Source organism: Phocoena sinus, chromosome 5 (assembly GCF_008692025.1).
Source record: "Phocoena sinus isolate mPhoSin1 chromosome 5, mPhoSin1.pri, whole genome shotgun sequence".
NCBI classification, from domain to species: Eukaryota; Metazoa; Chordata; class Mammalia; order Artiodactyla; family Phocoenidae; genus Phocoena; species Phocoena sinus.
In genome coordinates this window covers 137275298-137296470 of record NC_045767.1, presented here as the reverse complement: position 1 = coordinate 137296470, position 21173 = coordinate 137275298, and the positions used below count along the sequence as shown (strand labels likewise).

Below are 21173 nucleotides of genomic sequence, written 5' to 3'. Positions count from 1 at the left end.
TTGGTGTGTCTAACGCACTTTTCCATAAAATAAATTGTAACTAATACTAGATGCAAATGAGATAATGATTTACTATTTTATATACTTTATGAGAGCTAGTAGAAGTCATGTTTTAACTATATTAAAAGTACCTTAGAAGTCACTGAGGCAATAAAAATACATAAGCTAAGAAGATTAATTCCTGTCGTACTCTCATAAGGAGATAAAATACATATCTAAATAGGCACAGTATGAAGCAGATTATAATAAGTGTAACAAGACATATGAGCAAAGTGCCCTTAAATTACGGACCACTTGCATTCATCTTGTTAACAGCAACGTTACTAAGGAAAAGAAATCTGATCCTTCTGATTGACAGGATTCTTCGGCTAAATCTAGCCGTCCTCCACTGCAACATGAGAAGGGCTCTAGTCAGAGAAAATCCCATAATGCAGTTCTTCCAAAACTTGTTGTAAGACTCCCCCCCGGGCATTGATGGACTATATAGACCTCCAGACCCCATATTGGCCAAATAAATCAGAGTCTCCAGTAGAGGAGCCTGGAAATCTGTGTTTTTGTTAAGTGCCCCAGTTCCCAAATTTTATTATAACATCAGGGAGACTGGGTTTTCTCTGACGTGTCTTTGAGGACAGAGACCCATTCGTTCATTCATTCATTGAATTAGCACATACTCATTCAGGCAGTGTGTAAGACCAGATTTTTCTTGGTCTACGTCATTCATTCTTATTCAGAACATCATTACATGTTTTTAGTTTTAAAAAACCCTATTTTTAGTAAATATACATACTTAATGCTCTTCATACAGCGCTACCAACACATACTAAGAACCACATCCCCTAACGCAATACCCTCTTGTACTGTGCTCTCTACTTTGTGATACCTCAAGAAAACTCAGAGTCAAATTTCAGTGGGATCACAAGTAAAGTATGAAAAACCATTCTGCCCACTGTCCCATACATCCTTGAAATATGAAGGGTATGGGATTTAAGATATAGAAACACATATTCCAAAAGCTGTTTTCTTAAAAATGCTAACTTTCCAACTTTGCAACTTTGGCTACATCTTCTATGTTCTGTGTTCCTGCTTTCTGGTGAGAGGAAGTAATGGGTGGGAAGAAGAAAATGCTTTGGGAAGGCAGGGAAGAAGGTAAATGCTAATTGCAAAGAAGCTTGTTTGTTTGATGATGCTGCTATTTAAAAAGAGATCTCCCCGCAAAACATATGCTCTCACTTGGAGAACTATAAGCCGTCTTGTCCTGTTTCCTTCTGCATTCTCAAATTCCCCATCACCTCTCTTTCTCTTTTCCCTCTCTTTTCAACTCTGTGTCTGTGTGTGTGTGTGTGTGTGTGTGTGTGTGTGTGTGTGTGTGTGTGTGTGTGTTGAGGTACAATGAGGTAGAAAAGGAGAGAAAATAATAAGATTGAGAAAGAGACAGAGAAGTAGCATAAATAACTACATCACTTGGATTTGTTGGACTAAAGCGTTGCAACTACACCAGGTATAGTGAACCCCTCTAGAACAGATGTTAAGCACTGCACCACCTATTAATGGTAAGAATGCAGCAAATTGCAACAGTTCACTTGAAAAGCTCAGTTAAATACAGGGCCTGCTGAAGAACAAGAGAGAAGGAAAAGCAACGTCTTCCAGTGGTCACCCAACCACTCTGTCTCATGAATGTCGCAGCAGCAGTGAGACAACACCCGCGAATACAGGTCCAGCCCTGCGATGCAGCACCTCACCTGCGTCCCATCGCTGTGTTCTGAGGTCCAGGAGGATGGGTCAGGACACAAATGTGAGCATGGGCGCCCTCTCCCCCGCCCCCCAACCAGGCCCTGGCAGCCTGCGGGGTTGAGTCCTTCAGACCTTTCCACCCTCACTCTGTAGATACACAAAAACTCGTCTGTAAAAATAATCAGTGCCTCAACATACCCAGAGCCAAAAGACTTATCTTACCACGTGTTTCATCTGTAACGTTTATAAATGTATAAAAATTCATAACATTAGTATGAAAATTAATTTTTAAAAAATTTTTTTTACAAATGATTCACAATACTTCCATTGATCCATGGATACTAATAATAATGATAAGCTTAAATTCAAGTTAATAACTACTTCTGGTTGTTAAATAATTTTTTGTATAATTCACACAATGCTGATGTAAGAGCCTCAAGAATGGAAATGAAACAGGCAATAGAACAATAAATAGGTAACAGATAGTAACAGCTAAATATTTAAAGACAATGTCGTATAAAAGTTGGAATTTCTATAAGAGGAGTATAAACTGATTCAATCATCTTTGGACCTAGAAAAGAAAACATTAAAATAATGGTATTATTTTAATTCTTTCGTTATTTTTAATAATTCTCTTTCTTAGTCAAATCACTTAAAGTTCTCAGAATCAGTTTTTCCATCTGTAAGTAAAGTTCGCAATAATGACGAAATGGAGTTACTAGGAGAGTTGACAAGTTAGTTTCGTCAAGTAAAGTAACTAGCAGGCCTCCAACAAAAAAGTAACCTGGTCAGACAGGGGAAGGGACCCATTTATGCTGGGCAGGAAGGCTCAGTCGGATGAGGATTTAGGGTTTGCAAATTCAACTGAACATGTTCAAAAGTCCCATCACAATTCGCAGGGTCCCTCTCTTTCCAAGTCAGTGTCCTAATGTGCCCTTAAAAGACAGGACAAAATGTGAATCCAGCTTATGTTGTAACCTTAGCAACCCATTGGATCAGCTTCTATCTGAGTCCTGAGGTCCCAAGAGACAAAAGATTATCTTAGGGTAGTCATGGCAGCTCCCTGGTTCTCTGAATTTTCTTGAGCTGATGACCTCATACCCTGAGCTTGTCATTTTCTTTCCTTAATCTCTCTGGGGCCATCTCCATAGTCATCTCATTCCACAGCCCTTGACATTTCTCATTTTCATTCTGATGAGTTTACCATAGCATCCACTTTGCCAGAGTCTATCCTTCCAAGAGGCTCATAATCCAGGAAGCCAAGAGTGATCATTGAAACAACTATTTTTGGTTGCTGTGTGCCATAAACTATGAAAGTACCATTTTGTAATGGTGACAGGACTACTGTTATCTTCAAAACCATCCAGGTCAGATAAACAGCCCAACCTTACTATCCTTGAGATTCTGTTATCTGCAATCCCTTCTGGAAGGAGGAAAGAGAAACCACTCTAGATTTTTTTTTTGCTTTTGCTTAAGAAAAAAGAGATTTCTTACAGAGAAGAATGTGTTTATAGAATCATTATAAAGACAATAGAAGCAAGAGTCAGGGGTGGGGGAAACACCACCATAGCTGCAAGCATCTGCCCCATTACTACTGCACATCAGCTCTTCACCCAGGAAGCTGGGACCTGAGACTGGCCACGATAACTGCCCCGCCTCCGCTAGGCACCCACAAGACTGGTGTCTACAAACTTCCAGTCTCGCAGGAGTGAGTCCCTTCGGTGGAAGCTTTTCTATAACAAGAACCTGAGCTGCTTGGGATCTGGACAACGTAGATCTACGTTACCAGCTTCTGAAGAACAAGAAAGCATTCTAAACAGAAGATAGAATGCAGAGGCAGCAAACATGCACTAAATCCCACAGTCACAACAAGCTACCATCTCTATTTGCCTGAACAAGCCCATTCTTTCAGATTTCCTTCCCTTCCTCCTCTTTCTCTACCTAAGGTGCCACCTTCTTTACAATGTCTTTACAATGCCAAGGGTCGGGGAGGCACCTTGACCTGGTTCCTGGGTGTTCAGAAGCTGTTTCTGGGGTGCTTCTCTTGTCCACCCAGTTACTGGCACTCAGCTGGAGTCTCAGGCTGACATCTGCAGTTGGTAAACTTGAGGTCCATCAGTCATCTCTGAGATATCATAATGATATCATTGAGATATAATAATATCTTTGAGATATCATCATACTACTTTGCTACTGGTGTTTATTTTGAAACCTTCTGTAATAAAGAAGTTTTAAAACTAATAAGTAATACTAAAGGATGGAAACTGCTATAAATACAATGTTTAAGTAGTCTATCTTCTTTCCAGTTTGTTTTTAGTGGGACTTTAATAGGAAGTATACTCTTACAAGCACTTATGTTAGAATCTACCTTTCCTTCCCCAAATGTAATCTTCATGGAAGAGTTAATGAGCCATGAAAAAATAAGAAAATAACATGGAGATGGAGGAAAATTGTACAAATTGTATTTAATCAGATATGAGCATATTCCAAAAAACTTAATTTCTCTGTTTTGAGCAGTTTGATAGATTGTAGGGACCATTCACCAATCCAGAGAACTTAGGAGGAATAGCAAGTTTATATGGAGACAGATAATGTGTCCCTTTTGGAGAATGCTGTGACAAGCTCCCAGATGACGTTCCTCTGTTTGTCAATCACTCATTATTTTTGTAATTAATTTTTATCGGAGTAGAGTTGATTTACAATGCTGTGTTAGTTTCTGCTGTACAGCAAAGTGAATCAGTTATACATATACCTGTAACCACTTTTTTATAGATTCTATTCTCATATAGGTCATTCAATTATTTTAAAGAGAGGACCTGATTTCCCCAACACAACAGAATATTTCTGTTCTTGAACTTTTCGGCTCTGTGATCTTTATTTTAGGTGACAACAATGGATGGTCTATGCAACTTGACAAATATTTTGCCAGTTACTACAAAATGACTTCCTGGTATCCTTTTGTGGCAGAAACATCTGAATGCTGTAAGTAATCAGAGAGAATGACGGTCCTTGCCTATAGGTTCACAGTAAGACACCATGTTCTTAACAGTTGGATCCAACATGTTAAAGAATTTATAGCTTTCTATTTGCAAAATTATAATGTTCCAGTAGACACGCAGCCTTAATTTGAGGATTTTATTTTACGATCACTCAAGGATCATAAGTGCAAAGGTTATAAATCATGCCAGGTATTGTTGTGAACAAGATTAATGTCAGTCCATCAGGGTTGCTATTTTTCATGCCCCCTTTTCACAATCATTATAAACTCTGATATAAAAGCAACTCTGATATAAAGGAAACTGAAAATAGAAGAGCAGAGAAGCTGTTTGGATTTTAACGTTTGTAGGTGAGAAAGCTTCTGGAGTCTAAGCCACACCTTACAGCTACCAAAAAAGCCGTATTAATTATAATCAGCTACTTTTAGTCACATACCGAAAACTTACAAAAACCCTGGAAAGAGTCTGTAGGAGGGTATAACATTGAGGGTAAGCTATAATTTTTAAGATCAGAAAGATCTATATACATAATTCCTTTTAAATAAGTGTTCTCTATTCTAATAAATTATTCAAATGTAAATGTGTGTCTTAAAGTTGTAATTTTAATCCTAGCTTTTCAAAACCTTGGTTAAAAAGCAGGCGTTGGGGGCTTCCCTGGTGGCGCAGTGGTTGAGAGTCCGCCTGTCGATGCAGGGGACACGGGTTCGTGCCCCGGTCTGGGAGGATCCCACATGCCGCGGAGCGGCTGGGCCCGTGAGCCATGGCCGCTGAGCCTGCGCGTCCGGAGCCTGTGCTCCGCAACGGGAGAGGCCACAGCAGTGAGAGGCCCGCCTACCACAAAAAAAAAAAAAAAAAAAAAGCAGGCGTTGGGGAAAAGAATACTTCACTGTATTTTTCCCTTTATGTTCTACCACAAATTGTAAAGTACAGCTTTTAAAAATTTTTTAAATATATTTTTGTCTTCATTACTCAAAAGAGACTAAAAAAAAACTGCTAGCAAACCCCACTTTAAGGGGGTATACATCCCTCCTGTAAGTCTCACAGGTCACTCAGCAATCTATCTCAACTTCATGTTGTCTTCTTGTCAAATATGGAGATCAGATTGCTTTATCATTAAAGAGCTAAAAGCTTTTGGGAAAGGAAAAAGTTAACAGGTATAATTTAACTACTCATACAAGGCAAAAAACTAATGGATTAAGCCATATGATCTCAAAATGTAGTTTTTATTTTCTTGTTTCATTGTACATCATTTTCTTTTCATTTCTTAAATTTTAATTTCATCTTTTTATATTTCACGTTATTCCCAAAAGGATGTGAGGCAATTTACAATAAAAATATGGCTACGAACAGACTTAACCCATTAACATGACATAAGAGACAAAAATTCCATGGTGAGTGGGAAAAGGAATGGAGAAGAAACATTAGATAAGGAAATCCTCACTAAGAAAAGTTACTGCCTAGTTCTTAATTCTGTAGTCATTAAGTCAAAGAGGAAAAATAATGGGCTACATGACTTTTTCATAGTCTGGTCTGTAAAACAAAAATAAACAAAGGGGGAAAACAGATCAAGTTAGCAAGAGAAATAAATTTTTGCCAGATGATGAACTCTGGGAGAAATGTGTCCTAAGTATACTTACATAAGAGGAATGCAGCTACACACAAAAAAAAAAAGTCTCAAAAAATACAAAGGCGACGTTTTATCAATTCTTAGTAATGAACAAATATATAATTTTTAATTAGAGTTTTCAAGAAAGATGGGGGAGGGGTGGTAATTAATAATTCAATGTCTTTTTTCAAGCTTAAAAGTAGTGTAAAAATGAAATGGGAAGTGTAACGTAAAATTAAGGGGTGAAACTTAAATTGAGGTCCCTATGGTACCGCTTTATTATTTTTTTTGTACTGCTTTATTTAAATCAGATTATAATAAGGATTTATTGGAAATGTAACTGAAAATGGCTTATAATACTTTTTGGCTGGATGAAAGAATGTGAGGAATTCACAGTTACAAAGTCACCTCTCAAGAAAAATATCATGGAAAACATATCCATCACTAACCAATATATTAATAAAGTTTAAACTTCAAGAATTTGGAGAGTATGGAGATTTGGAAAGAATTGTTTACTCAGCCATAATTTCACCACTCAGAAGCTACCAGCATTAACTTGCCGTGCATTACTCATCTTTTTTTATTTGAACATAGTTGAAATTTTCTATGCAATCCATTCTTATCATATTTTCAGGTAGCATTTTAGCATAATCAGGTATCCATATTATACACTTTTCAAAATACTCTGTAAGTGACAATTTGTTTCCTCCTTCTTTCCTGGCCGGATATTTAGGTGTTATTTTTTCATTTTTCCCTATCACAGGTAACCTTGTGATCAGCATATATGGATTATCTGAATTCAATCTGCATAATAGAAAAGACACACTGGGTTAATGCCAACTTCACCGCCCTCCATTTTTACCTCTCATACTGTCCCTCTCGGGACCTTCGTGTTCCACCCTAACCCTGCACATCCCATCCCCACAACGCTCACGTTAGCAGAGGATAAAGAGAGAGAATCAGTTTCCAGAGCTCCATCGCCAGAATGGTCACTTACAACCATAAACCTGTTTTAAAGTTCTTGGCACAGACTCTGTTTACAAAACACACAAAACCTAAATTACGATCGATCGTGAGCTCTCAGGATCCTGTAGGGAGTCTGCAGAGTTATTTGGGAGGAGAGGGAAAACACCTGTGGCCTCATAGCTGAGCAAAGAGACACGTGACTGTTTCCAAGGCTGGAGCCGCCCGTGTGCATCTCTGTCACCCCCCAGCTTTGCCTCAGCGTGCCTGCTTTGCCATCACGATGATTTTCTACTCTTCAGAAGCTTTGCTGTAAAGGTTATAGACTAAAAGTCTGCAAACAGACAGTTCTCACAAGAAGTTTTGTTTGTCCTATGATGATTTAAAATGTTTTAAGTTAGGCATTATTATTTTTAAGTAGGTAATTATATAATATGAAATATTGTCTTTCTGGCTTCTTTGAGGAAGTTGGTTGACTTGGCCACAGATGTTCCTGTTGTAATATAGGACAACAGTTCAGAGAAGCTGTCCCACTGGGACTCCTGCGTGCAGTCTCTACCCGCTTTGCCTGCCCCTGTAGATATTCGAGGCTGTAACCTCTGCTCTAAGTGCAGAGCTTCAACGTAAATGTAGAAAAGATCACACCTCATTGCTCCCAGGAACCGTCCATTCCCCATCAAGTCAGCAGTCAGATGATGTCTATTACTCTGAATAATAAGCCCATTTCGTTGCTTAGCTATATGAACACACCACCGCAAGTCTCTAACAGACTTTAGAAATATCAGGTCACATGTTTAAGACTACCGCTATAGCCCCACAAGGTAGTCAAAGGCGCACATTCCATTTCCACTCTCTTTCTAACTCTCATCAGTGAGAACAGAATGGCTATGCATAAGAAATATTCACTTCCTCAAGTGAAGCTGTAGGCATCCTTACATCCCTACATAAGCCAAAAGAAGTCTTTTGAAGAACTCCTGAATTAAAAAAAAAATAGATCTCCCCGCACTATAGTTCAGAGTTGAGTTCTCTTTCTTGCTAGTTAAAAAGGGCTTCGTCTTCCATTAAAACTATTAATACTTTATTCTTAAACAGCAGCTTTAATATGGACATTAACGTCCATCACACCCTGTCCTGTCACCCTGGGACGTAGCTACTCTCCAAGGATAAGAAAGAGCAGATGACTTCATTCATTTTGCAACAAATGGAGAGGGGCAGGCTGCTTTTTTTTTTTCTTTAAATGCATGGGCTGGTAAATGTATGTTTCCTTTTCTTCAAGTTCTAGCATCATTTTAATGTTAAAAGCAAAACTTTGGAACCTTAATTTAAAGCTTTGCACAAATTGCTTATGTAAGACGTGACACATTTTTGTATATGATTTTCTTATAGCTTTTTGTTTCTTTCTTTTCATTACCCTCCTATTCCTGGTCCCTCATCATCCCCATTCCTTACTGCTTCCTCTTTATTCAGTGGTCGGTTCTGTGCCCGTGCAATGTCTTTGCCGAGGTTTAGAGCTTGATTGTGATGAGACCAATTTACGAGCTGTTCCATCAGTTTCTTCAAATGTGACTTTAATGTAAGTAGAAAAGAATGGCTTCATCCTGACAGCCAGAACAACCCCTGTAAAACTGTATCATAATTCAGGTGTAATTGTCTTTATTAATAATGCATTGTCACTTAAGATATCATTGTTCCTTGGTCAGTTATAATGATTGCTGATATTTATTTGCATTTATTACATGATAGATCTGACTCTAAATTATTCTATATGTTCACTTATTTAGTTAGCCCCTCATAAAAACCTTATGAAGTATTTAGTATCACCACATTTTATCTAAACAAAAGATGCAATCAAGTGTATGTGCTGGGCTTCCCTGGTGGCGCAGTGGTTGAGAGTCCGCCTGCCGATGCCGGGGACACGGATTCGTGTCCCGGTCAGGGAAGATCCCACATACCGCGGAGCGGCTGGGCCCGTGAGCCATGGCCGCTGAGCCTGCGCGTCCGGAGCCTGTGCTCCGCAACGGGAGAGGCCACAGCAGTGAGAGGCCTGCGTACCGCAAAAAAATAAAATAAAAATAAAAATACCTCTCAAATAAAATCTCTTTAAAAATTTTTAAACGATATTATGAATACAAGAGTGACATCATGGAGCAAAATGTCTCCTGAAAGCTGGTGTTAAAGTAAATAAAGTTTATAATTATTCGTAATGTTGTTAAAAGTAAAGAAAAAACCTTTAAGTAAGAACCAAAATTTACATTTATTTCAGGTCACTCAAGTGGAACTTAATAAGAAAACTTCCTCCTGATGGCTTTAAGAAGTACCATGATCTTCAGAAGCTGTAAGGAAAATTTTAATTCTTAGTATTGAATTAACTAACATTTTTTGGCATATCTGTTTCTTCTCACTTCTGCAGAGACAAACACTGCACCACTGCTTAAGTCTAACCCCTCTTTGGGGAATTATTTAGCCATTAGCTGGAGACTACCAGGTAACATTTTTTTTCCTGAGTAATTCTAGAAGCTATCCTAGAAAAGTCTCATGATATCTATCCCCAAAGAAACCAGAGTACGTGTGCTATGAACCCTCCAACCACACTCCTCCCAAGTGAAGATACTCAAGAGGTTTTACTCTCTGCATTTCAATGCCCATCTTACAGAATGATGTAATGACCCCTTACCAGAGCTGCCCTCAAGATTACATAGAGAAGGGACTTCCCTGGTGGTCCAGTGGGTAAGGCTCCACGCTCCCAATGCAGGGGGCCCAGGTTCGATCCCTGGTCAGGGAACTAGATCCCACGTGCTACAACTACAGATCCTGCACGTGGCAACAAAGATCCCCTGTGCTGCAACTAAGACCTGGCACAGCCAAATAAATAAATAAATATTAAAAAATAAAAAAGATTAGAGAAGAATTTTCTTCCATATGTTTGCAAAGTCAATCTCTACCTAAGATAGAAAGTCCTTGTGGTTTGAAACCTCCAAGCATGTTTTTTAGGGACTTAATTCCATTTTCACATCTGCCTCATTGGTTGAGTTTTATCTGAAATGCTAGCTTCTCTTCAGTCTAAGATTACCTATGTACTCTCAGAATCCATAATGGCCCAGGGGATGGTTATCTGTTATTTAGGTCAATTTTGTGGCTAAATCATATTGTCATAGGCTTAAACTGTTGGGTTTAAACAGTCTGTGTCTGAATCACACTATCTAGAAGACGTCTCAGAATTCCCAGTTTCATTCTCACACCTACACTGGTTTGGGATTTGTTTTTACACTAGAGACCCCTGGTATACAGATATCATCGATCTGTACTTTTTCTTTAAGAAAATAAAGATAGAGCAGAATCAGAAGAAAAATGTATCCACTTTGTTTGATGAAACGTTCTCAAAGCTCGGATTACCTGCAGAAAAATATTTCACATCAGAAAATTAAATTCTAATAAAAATGACTTTCCAGAGCTGTATTCTAGACATTTATCAATCAAGTGAGAAGAGCTTTTCAAAATTAAACCTGATACACAAACTTCAAGAGGACACTTCCTTTATTTTCTGATTTCTGGAGTAGGAAGATTTTTTTCTGATCTGTAGCACCACCTTATGTCCACATGGTTTAAAAGGAGTCCGGGCTTCAACTCTAAACATCAGGATTCAATAGTTCAGCAATTTTACACAGTGAACATTGAATTCTTGAACAACCAATTTGTTCCAAGTAATAGATCAAAATAGCCTAATTACCAAAAAAGTTCTAATTGGTGATTGGCTCCGCCTCCAGGCAATATAATCTATTGCGTAACAGAAAATTACAGTACTTAGAAATAAATGAATAAATACTTGTCAAAGTTTTTCTGTTTATTAGTGAGAAAGATGCATTGCCTAGTAAATGATTGGACCACAGCATGTTCTGTGAGAGTGTTAGGTATATAACAAACTGAACATTTTACAATCAAAGTTAGGTTTCTTGCATGCTGGAGAAATAGGGACTCTCCTTCAGTCAAAATTTCTAATTAACTGAGAGTTGGCCCATACTGGTTTATCCCTTATCACTCCTAAAATCTGTGAAAATTATACATAAACTCAGCAAACCCTGAAGAACAATGGTGACCTGCATCAGCAGAAGAAATAAGACTTGAAGCCCTTACTTTTGCCCTTGTTCACAACCTGGGGCCAGTGTACGTAGATGTGCAGGGCTTAAATGGGTGTGTGGGATGCAACGGCTTGTGCTCCAGGTTCTGTCTCCTTTGACCTCCTGTTAACTCCAGGCCCAACCTCCAGCAGGACCTCAATGAACTCCGCAGCCAGCATACTTCCTTGGCCTTCCAAGCTAATTTGTCTTCTTCTAGACCTGATCCTTTTTTGCTGTTTGTTTTTTAATATGAAAACCAAGTGTTACTGTTTTTACTTCTTGCTCCTGGAAATTTTCTTTTAGCAAACATTATACTTTTGGTTTCAGAAGTTTGGGGACTCTTCCAGGCTAAAAATAAGATACTAATATATGCTTCCCCTGAAACTTGTCCCACCCTGTACATTCTGGAATGTTGTCGATCTTCTCGGTCCACCTGATTCTTTCTATTTCTGTTTTTCTCTTTTGTCATATATACTCTTGGTAAGTTTCCTCAAACAGTTTTTGGAGTGAAACTTAGGTGTCAAATTAGTACAATTCAATGACTTGCTTGGCCAGTTTGTGGTTTACATGCAATACGGTTTGGGGTCTTAACGATGTCACAACCTTGTCGTTTTGCCAACACTGTGTTGAATACTGTCAAGTTTGTAGAATTATAGCAGAAAATGTTAAAAAGTTAAAAAGGCTTCTAGGCTTGTTTGATTAGTGAGTGCATTACCATACACTAAAACCGAAGCTTCACTCATTAAAAATTCAAACATTAAATTTTAGCTCTTGGGCTTCCCTGGTGGCTCAGTGGTTGAGAGTCCGCCTGCCGATGCAGCGGACACGGGTTCGTGCCCCGGTCTGGGAAGATCCCACACGTGGCGGAGCAGCTGGGCCCGTGAGCCATGGCCGCTGAGCCTGCGCGTCCGGAGCCTGTGCTCCGCAACGGGAGAGGCCACAACAGTGAGAGGCCTGCGTACCGCAAAAAAAAAAAAAATTTAGCTTTTATGTGCCTACCTTTATAACTAGAAGTTCCAAATAAAAACTAGCCTAATCATATGTGAACTTAATCAAGAAACAAAATGACATGATACCCAGCTCCACTAAATTATTTTGTTATGTTTACCTTTTTCAATTTTTAAGAAATTTTTGACATTTCCTCTTTTTTTAAAAATTTTTATTGAAGTATAGTTGATTTACAATGTTGTGTTCATTTCAGGTGTACAGCACAGTGATTCAGTTATACATATACGTATAAATATATGTATTCTTTTTTGACATTCTCTTCCATTATAGGTTATCACAAGATATTGTGGTAAAATACACACAACATAAAATGTACTGGCTTGACCATTTAGTGTACATTCAGAGGCCTTACATACACCCACATCTTTGCAGGGCTATCACCATCAGCCATCCGCAGAACTCTTTTCATCTTGCAAAACTGAAACTCCATTTCCTTACGTTTTCCTTTTAATAATCATTTTCACAGGTGCCTGCAAAACAATAAGATTAGATCCGTATCTGTCTATGCTTTCCGAGGACTCTACAGTCTTACTAAACTGTAAGTACCAGCGCCAACTAGTCTGCCCTTCCGTGGTGGCCTGCCAGCCCGACCCATCCCACCCAACAAGGCTCTCCCGCCCACGACAGTGCCCACGGGACAGGCAGACAGTGGACACAGCACTGGGGCCAAGGGCATGGGACCCTGAGTCACACAGGCTGCAGTCCCAGTCCTCCCTCACCACGTACTGGGTGTGTGAACTTGAGAACTTAATTTCCTTTCTAAGCATCAGCTCCCTCTACCGTAAAATGCAAACTACAACAGTACCTACCTCAGGATTGTTGTAAGGAACGAATGAGAAAATGGGAAGAATTGGGCACACTGTACCGGGCACGTAGTAGGAACTCAATATACATAAGCCGTGGTGACGGGAATGAGGATTGAATGAACTTTATCACCATGGGAAAGCCTGGCGATGGTTAAAATTTATGAAGGAAGAAACCCAAAGACTTCTCCAGTTACTCTTTTCCCACTAATTCTGCTTTTACAAATACATAAAGCACGATAAGTTTAAAAGAACAAAGCTTTTTTAAAAAATTATGGTAAAACATATATAACAAATGTGCCATTTTAATCCTCTTTAAGGGTTTCGTTCGGTGGCGTTCAGTACATTCACACTGTTGTACAAGTATCCATCTCCAGAGCTGTTCACCTTCCCAACTAAGACTCCACACCCACTAAACACTAACTCCCCACGGCCCCTCCCAGGCCCTGGCACCCACCACGGTACTTTCTGTCTCTAAGAATCTGACTACTCTAGGGGACCTCACAGAAGTGGAATCAGGTAATACTTTCCCTTTAGTGTCAGGCCTTTTTCATCACGTCTTAAACTTAGCATAATGCCTTCAAGTTTCAGGCATGTTGTAACATATATTAGAATTTCCTTCCTTTTTAAGACTGAATAATAGTCCGTTGTGTGTGTATATATATATATATAAAGTACCTCATTTTCTATATTCATCCCTTGATGGATGGACATTTAGGTCGTTTCCACCTTTCGGCTATTGTGGATAATGCTGCTATGAACGTTGGTGTACAAATATTTGAGTCTTTGCATTCCATTCTTTTGGGTGTACGCCCAGAAGTGGAATTGCTGGGTCATATGGCAGGTCTACGTTTGATTTTCTGAGGACCCACTATACAGTTTTCCACAGCATCTGCCCCATTTTACCTCCTGGGATTTTGTTGTTGTTTTGTGTTGTGCTGTTTTTAGTAACAGCCATCCTTATGGGTGTGAAGTAGCATCTCATTGTGGTTAAGAGTTAAACTTTATGAAACAGTCTTTCTCAAAGTTCCGTTCCATTTCAGCTGCATTTTACCAGGCAGCTGCATTTTTCAGTCACCTAGAAGTTACTGAATGGAAATATAACCCAAAAAAATCACATTAATAAACAGCTCCCTGTATTTCTATTTCTGGCCCCTTGCCTTCTATCCTACCCCAGTTTTTATTCCTTAACCCAAGAAACTCTTTCCGGTCAGATTCCTCACTGGCTGTATCAGAGTTTGGGGTTGAGTCAAGAAGGCCACCTAATCATTTACTAGCAGAGAAGGTCACCGGAGACCCAAAGTCTTAACAGTAACCGCTGTGGCTGTGTCTATCCCTTCCCTGCTCTTTCGTGTCTTAGCAAATTACTCAAAGTCAATACTGCAGTCGTCCCCATCATGCTTCTGCCTACCTTTCTCTACAGCCTGTCACAAATCTATTCAAAACTTGCTGAACAGCATCTGCTTGGTTTAATGTTCAATGGATGTGCAGGAGGCTCTTGAAAGACGGTACAGACTGGAGAGTAAACTTAAGTGTCTTCCATCTGCGCCTTGGTTTTTTCCTGGCACGGGAATATCGTCTGGCTGTTAAAGTGTCACACGGTTCTGGTCTTTCATGGGTAAACATCAGATACTGCTCTTCATTCATCCGTAGACACTCATTACCCCTCACAGTGTGCAAGGTCTTCAGCGAGACACCGTGGGGGGCATAGAAAGAGAAGTCAGACCTGCTACCTTCTAGCTCCTTATGACCCAGTATTGCAGGTAGAACCCTGTGCTTCCACCGGGGAGAGGCACCCACTCGCTCTCTGGAAGCTTACAGTCTACGGTGGGGAAACAATGCCAACCCACACACAACAGCTAGAGAATGGCAAGGGTGTTTACTTAACTAAGACTTAAACCTATGTTGTTCAGACCACAACTGCTAAGATGATTCCCTAAAAGGAGTGATTATTTTGGGTCCAGAGCAGTGAAGGATGACTCTGAAAAATGAAGATGACAGGGCAAATCAGACAGCACAGGGCATGGGGGGTGGATCAAGTACCTTTCTAGAGGATTTCTAGTGGCTCTTAAGGGAACCCCTGAGGTGTTCAGGGCAAGTGTTGAAGAGATTCTTAACATCTTCCTGTGCCCAACTGGGGCTCCAGGCTTGCAAGGGAAGGAAGTGGCTCTAATATGGGGCCTTATTCTTTGCTACCCCCAAGAAAAGTCAAATCTGATGGAGAACGGGAGATTCCTGGAAGGACAGATTTTACAGGATGTCAGCTCTAAGATCTGTCAGAGTAGCAAAAAGAGAAATCAGTGTGGTCCATGTATCAGGGGAAGAGGAATTTGAACAAATACTCACATGAGAATCATAGGCAATGAGGAAAAAGAACAGGAAAGAAGTTGAAGTGGGAGGTTGAACAGAGACCTCATTCTACTAATATGCACCAAGTGTTCCTGACATGCCTGGCTCAAAAGTTCAACAGCCCAGTGAACTAGGTATTGGTGTTATTTCCGTTTTAGAGTTGGGGAAACTGAGGATTTCTGAAGTCGCTGTTTGTTTCAGGTCACACTATTAACAAGTAGCGAAGCCAGGAACCCAACTGTCTGACAGCAGATTCAGAGCAGTGAGTTGCTGCATTAGAGAAACTGAGACAAAAATAAACACGCAAGACAATTTCTCTGCCATTTTAAGACAAAATGGAAGGAAAGGAATTTTGCAGTGCTTTTGCTACCATTGGCAACCTTAGGTACTTTGAGAGTCTCACCTCCACTTGACCAAACCAAAAGGACAAAGTTAAGTGGAATTAGAGTTTTCCAAATATTTCCCTTTCTTTACCAGCTTCTGTTGGGCTGTGTGTGGTTGTGTGTGTGTCCAAAAGTTTTCTTCAGAAAAAAAAAGAGAAAAGGCCACGTAAAGACTCTAAGGCCGGGGCTTTCCTGGTGGCGCAGTAGTTAAGAATCTGCCAGCCAATTCAGGAGACACGGGTTCGAGCCCTGCTCCAGGAAGATCCCACGTGCCACAGAGCAACTAAGCACGTGTGCCACAACTACTGAGTCCACGTGCCACAACTACTGAGCCCACCAGCCACAACTACTGAAGCCCGCGTGCCTAGAGCTCATGCTCCTCAACAAGAGAAGCCACCGCAATGAGAAGCCCGCTCACCGCACGAAGAGTAGCCCCTGCTCACTGCAACTAGAGAAAGCCTGCGCGCAGCAACGAAGACCCAACGCAGCCAAAAATAAATAAATAAAATAAATAAATTTTTTAAAAAAATAAATAAGGCCTCTATAAAAGAAGAGAGGTGATTTTGAAAGTTGTTAAAAGCTGGTGTTTGCTTTTGGAAGAAAACAAAGAAATAAACACATAAGAGATCAGCACAACAGAAGGAAGAGTTGGTTCACTCTGCATAAGGGTGAGAAGTAAAGTCGGGTCAAAGTACAATGAGTCTGACTCTCCAGCAAGGCATTCAGTGTCTTTTCTCCAGAGCAGGTCCATACCTGCCTCCAGGGGCATCTCCTGCATCCCCTCACAGCCTCTTTACCGTGACCCCTCACCTTGTCACCGTCACACCTCTCACCTTTGCATAAGCCATTTCCTCTGCCTGGAATCACTCCCAGCCATGCTTTGCTTTGTGAATGATACACCTCATCCAAGGCTCAGTTGAGAAGAGCCTTTTTTTTTCTTTTCTTTTTTTGTAATTAATTTTCATTGAAGTATAGTTGCTTTACAATGTTGTCTTAGTTTCTGCTGTACAGCAAAGTGAATCAGCTGTACATATACATATAGCCCCTCTCTTTTGGATTTCCTTCCCATTTAGGTCACCACAGAGCACTGAGTAGAGTTCCCTGTGCTCTACAGTAGGTTCTCATTAGTTATCTATTTTATACACAGTATAATGTATATATGTCAATCTCAATCTCCCAGTTCATCCCACGCCCTCCTTTCCCCCTTGGTGTCCATACATTTATTCTCTACGTCCATGTGTCTATGCTTTGCAAATAAGATAAGATGTGGCACATATATACAATGGAATATTACTCAGCCATAAAAAGGAACAAAACTGAGTTGTATGTAGTGAGGTGGATGGACCTAGAGACTGTCATACAGAGTGAAGTAAGGCAGAAAGAGAAAAACAAATATCGTATATTAACGCATATATGTGGCATCTAGAAAAATGGCACAGATGAATCTATTTGCAGGGCAGGAATAGAGACCTCTTTCTTTAACACTCCCTGTCCCCTCTCCCCTCCAAGCTCTGCTTCCCCAGTCCCAGCAGCGGCCGACACCTCCTCCACTGAAAAGTCAGAGGACCTGTATGCTCTTGTTCTTTTCCCTCTGCTGCTGCAATAACTACCTGCTCACATGCTGTCTTCTACTAGATGCAAAGCCCCTCGGAGAAAGCGATTCCACACCTAGCACAATGCCGTAGCATAGGGGCTCAAAACAATTTGATGAATAAATGAATAGACAGAGGGAGTGAGGGATTGGCTGATGGTGGGTTGATTATTGGGAAATGAAAAACTAGACGTGAAAAGGTAAGTGATAGAGAACTTTCAGGGCTCCGAGGACAGGGAAATGGCCTGATGAGAACAACATATAAGAAAATTTAAGATGGACAATTATTGTTCTTCCTTTCCTTGTTATAAGATATCAAGAAGGTATCAAATTTACTGTAGTTATTTCTCTTTTTTCAGGTATCTCAGTCATAACAGAATAACCTTCTTGAAGCCGGGTGTTTTTGAAGATCTCCACAGACTAGAGTGGCTGTATGTTTAATTTATGTGGCATTTTATAGTACTAGCCTTTATGTTCGAAAAATATGTAAAGGAACCCATTTTTTTTCTTCTGGCTGGCAGGATAATTGAAGAGAATCATCTCAGTCGAATTTCCCCACTAACATTTTATGGACTAAATTCTCTTATTCTCCTGTAAGTACTAAAAATTTATGCAAATATTTCAACTGAAGGAAAAGGCATGAATAAAAATTGGGTTTAACAACATGACATTTGGAATTAAAACCCTAAAATGGAATTTTCAACTAAAAACCATCTCCTAGTCATATCCTATGAGGCTGTTTTGTAGTTGTAACAGTTTTATAAGATCTTCCATCTTCTAGAATGTCAGCGCATCAAAACTGAACACAGCCCCACTGCCATGCTTTATTGATATATTCTTAAGCACACCAGTACTATCCTATATTAATCTTGGTAAAGAAAAGTACGTTTGTTTAAAATCACCTCCTTTTCAGTACCCACTACTGAAGGGCACAGGACTTTTCTTCAGTTGCTAATGTTACTGCTTCCTCCATATGATGGCTACCGTTTGTCTAATTTTATTACTAACAAGCACTTAAGTATATCAAGACTTACAGAGAAAAATTTGAGTGAGAAGACAACGAACTTAGTAGATGTTCACGACTTCATAAGAATAATGATAAAACCACGTTTTGACTTCAGTTGAGAAAAGAGACAGAAAACTCAGACTCTTTGTGTTTCTCTTTTTCAGAGCACTGATGAATAACATCCTTACCCGCCTGCCTGACAAACCTCTTTGTCAGCACATGCCCAGGCTGCACTGGCTGTAAGTTGCTGTATCTCCTCTTTTTTAAAATGTTTATTGAAATATAGTAGTTGACTTACACTGTTGTGTTAGTTTCAGGTGTACAACAAAGTGATTCACTTATACATATACATACATCCACTCTTTTTTAGATTCTTTTCCCATATAGGTCATGACAGAGTATTGAGTAGAGTTCTCTGTGCTATTCAGTAGGTCCTTATTAGTTATCTATTTCATATACAGTAGTGTGTATATGTCAATCCCAAACTCTTAATTTATCCCTCCCCCCCTTTCCCCTTTGGTAACCATAGTTTGTTTTCTATGTCTGTGAGTCTCTTTCTGTTTTGTAAATAAGTTCATTGGTATCATTTTTGTAGATTCCACATATAAGTGATATCATATGGTATTTGTTGCCTTCTGACTTACTTCATTTAGTGTGATAATCTCCAGCTTCACCCATGTTGCTGCAACTGGCGTTAGTTCATTCTTTCTATGGCTGCGTAATATTCCACTGTACACATGTACCACATCCTCTTTATTCATTCCTCTGTTGATGGATATTTAGGTTGCTTCCACGTCTTGACTATTGTAAATAGTGCTGCTATGAACATAAGGGGTGCATGTATATTTTCAAATTAGAGTTTTCTCCAGATATATGCCCAGGAGTGGGATTGCTGGATCATATGGTAGCTCTATTTTTAGTTTTTTAAGGAACCTCCCTACTATTCTCCATAGTGACCGCACCAATTTACATTCCCACCAACAGTGTAGGAGGGTTCTCTCTATCTCTTCTTAAAGAAGGCAACTAACTTTTCTGGTTTTGCCTAGTTCATTTCAGATGTCAGGCTTTTTCAAATGGTAGTTGTTAATACTTTTAGCATGATTTTCTTATTAAACATCCCTATTATCTAAACTAACTCCTCTAAACTCTTACCAAAATAAAACATCTCCAAAACACAAGACATACTTTGGAGGCAGGAAGAAGGAAGACAGAAGGGATGTTATGATATCTATGTAACATCACCCCTTCCCCCCTGTCAATCTGTTCACCTGTTCATTTGGTACAGAAAGACTAAGCCACTTTAGTTTCATTGCTAAATTCTGTGTAATAAGACTATGATACTTAGGCTTTATTTTTGAAGTCTCATCACAACAGAATATGTTCCACAGAGTTTTTCACACAGTAGATTTGTTTGTGGTAATTAGCATCACTCTACCTATGCAGAACTCAATTACCCAGTAAATGTGTCTATTTAAAATACAGGCAAAAATGAAGAAATAAATCCAAAATATTTCTTTAAATGATCAGTCAATAACCTGCATATACTCTATATATGAAAATCCCCTCTGTCTTTTATTTGTAGGGAATTCCCAAAAGTTTGGTCAAAACACACTAGTTTGGAACCATCTAGGGGAAGAGAAACATCCCCCAAATCATTAGTAAGTCCAGAGGGCATCTTGATATGACAGTATAGTACCCTCAGTAATGACGAACTAAGTCATCAAGGAAAGGGGAAATTAAGTGCAATATTCTTTGTGGTGATTAAATTTGGGCTCAAAAGAATTCAGTAATGGTAATTACATGCTCAGTGATCCAAACTTAGTAATGAAGTAAAACTGATTAATATTTATATGAGTAAATTAAAAATTCATGCATTGAGACCAGAAGCAAATGTGGGAGATTTTATGCCCATACAAAAAGAAATCTTTCCTTTGCTTTTAAAAAGGTAGCCAAATGTATATGTCAGATAAAAATTAAAAATGATTAGGATTTATAACTAAAGACGTGGACTTTTTAAATTTTGTTACTAAAATTATAATCTTTAAATTTTAGCTATCCAGAACAACTCACTCCACATGCATCCCTGAGAGTGAATGTTGCCCCAATTTTAGTGCTAGTAATAATTTTTGCTTTATAGGTATTCATTTTTTTAATTAATTACAATATCTTTACCTTGTGCATGAACTTTCATTTAGCAAAGTGTAAACTAGAAAATCTGTTGGATGTGTCGACAAACATTTGTTTAACTATGGTTAAGTAGAAAAATAGAAATAAAACAAAAAGAGATATGACAGCCCAGGAGAATATATTTGCAAGATATACAACAGACAACAGATTAAAACCTTTAATATAGTTCTTTCAAAGCAATAAAAAAAAGACTATAAACACCACACTAAAAGATGTGAAATTCAAAAGGAAGGAATATAACTAATAAATAAGCATATGAACAGATGGGGCAATAGCCAAAGATGAGCTAAAGAGCAAGAGGGTAAAGTAAACTTTTATCCAGGGATGAGACAAAGCAAGTTTATATATAGGCAGAAGACGCTAATGTAAAGAATTTGTAAACATGGAAAACAGTGAGGATGCATTATGGAGCAAGGTCCTGGAAGCCGTGGAAAG

At 39.2% G+C, this 21173-nt stretch overlaps 1 protein-coding gene across 4 annotated transcripts in view; it reads left to right on the top strand.

Moving 5' to 3' along the window:
• Positions 1-21173, top strand: part of RXFP1 (relaxin family peptide receptor 1) — a 64781-nt gene that overhangs the window by 16560 nt on the left and 27048 nt on the right. For 2 of the 4 annotated variants that reach the window (XM_032632737.1, XM_032632738.1), the window contains exons 2-8: positions 4615-4713; positions 8764-8869; positions 9560-9631; positions 12886-12957; positions 17905-17976; positions 18067-18138; positions 18716-18790. In XM_032632737.1, coding sequence (XP_032488628.1) covers positions 4635-4713; positions 8764-8869; positions 9560-9631; positions 12886-12957; positions 17905-17976; positions 18067-18138; positions 18716-18790 — 548 coding nt within the window. In that variant the 5' untranslated portion in view covers positions 4615-4634. Of the gene's footprint in view, positions 1-4614; positions 4714-8682; positions 8870-9559; positions 9632-12885; positions 12958-17904; positions 17977-18066; positions 18139-18715; positions 18791-21173 lie in introns of those variants that run through there. The other 2 variants (XM_032632736.1, XM_032632735.1) reach the window with 2 other exon arrangements.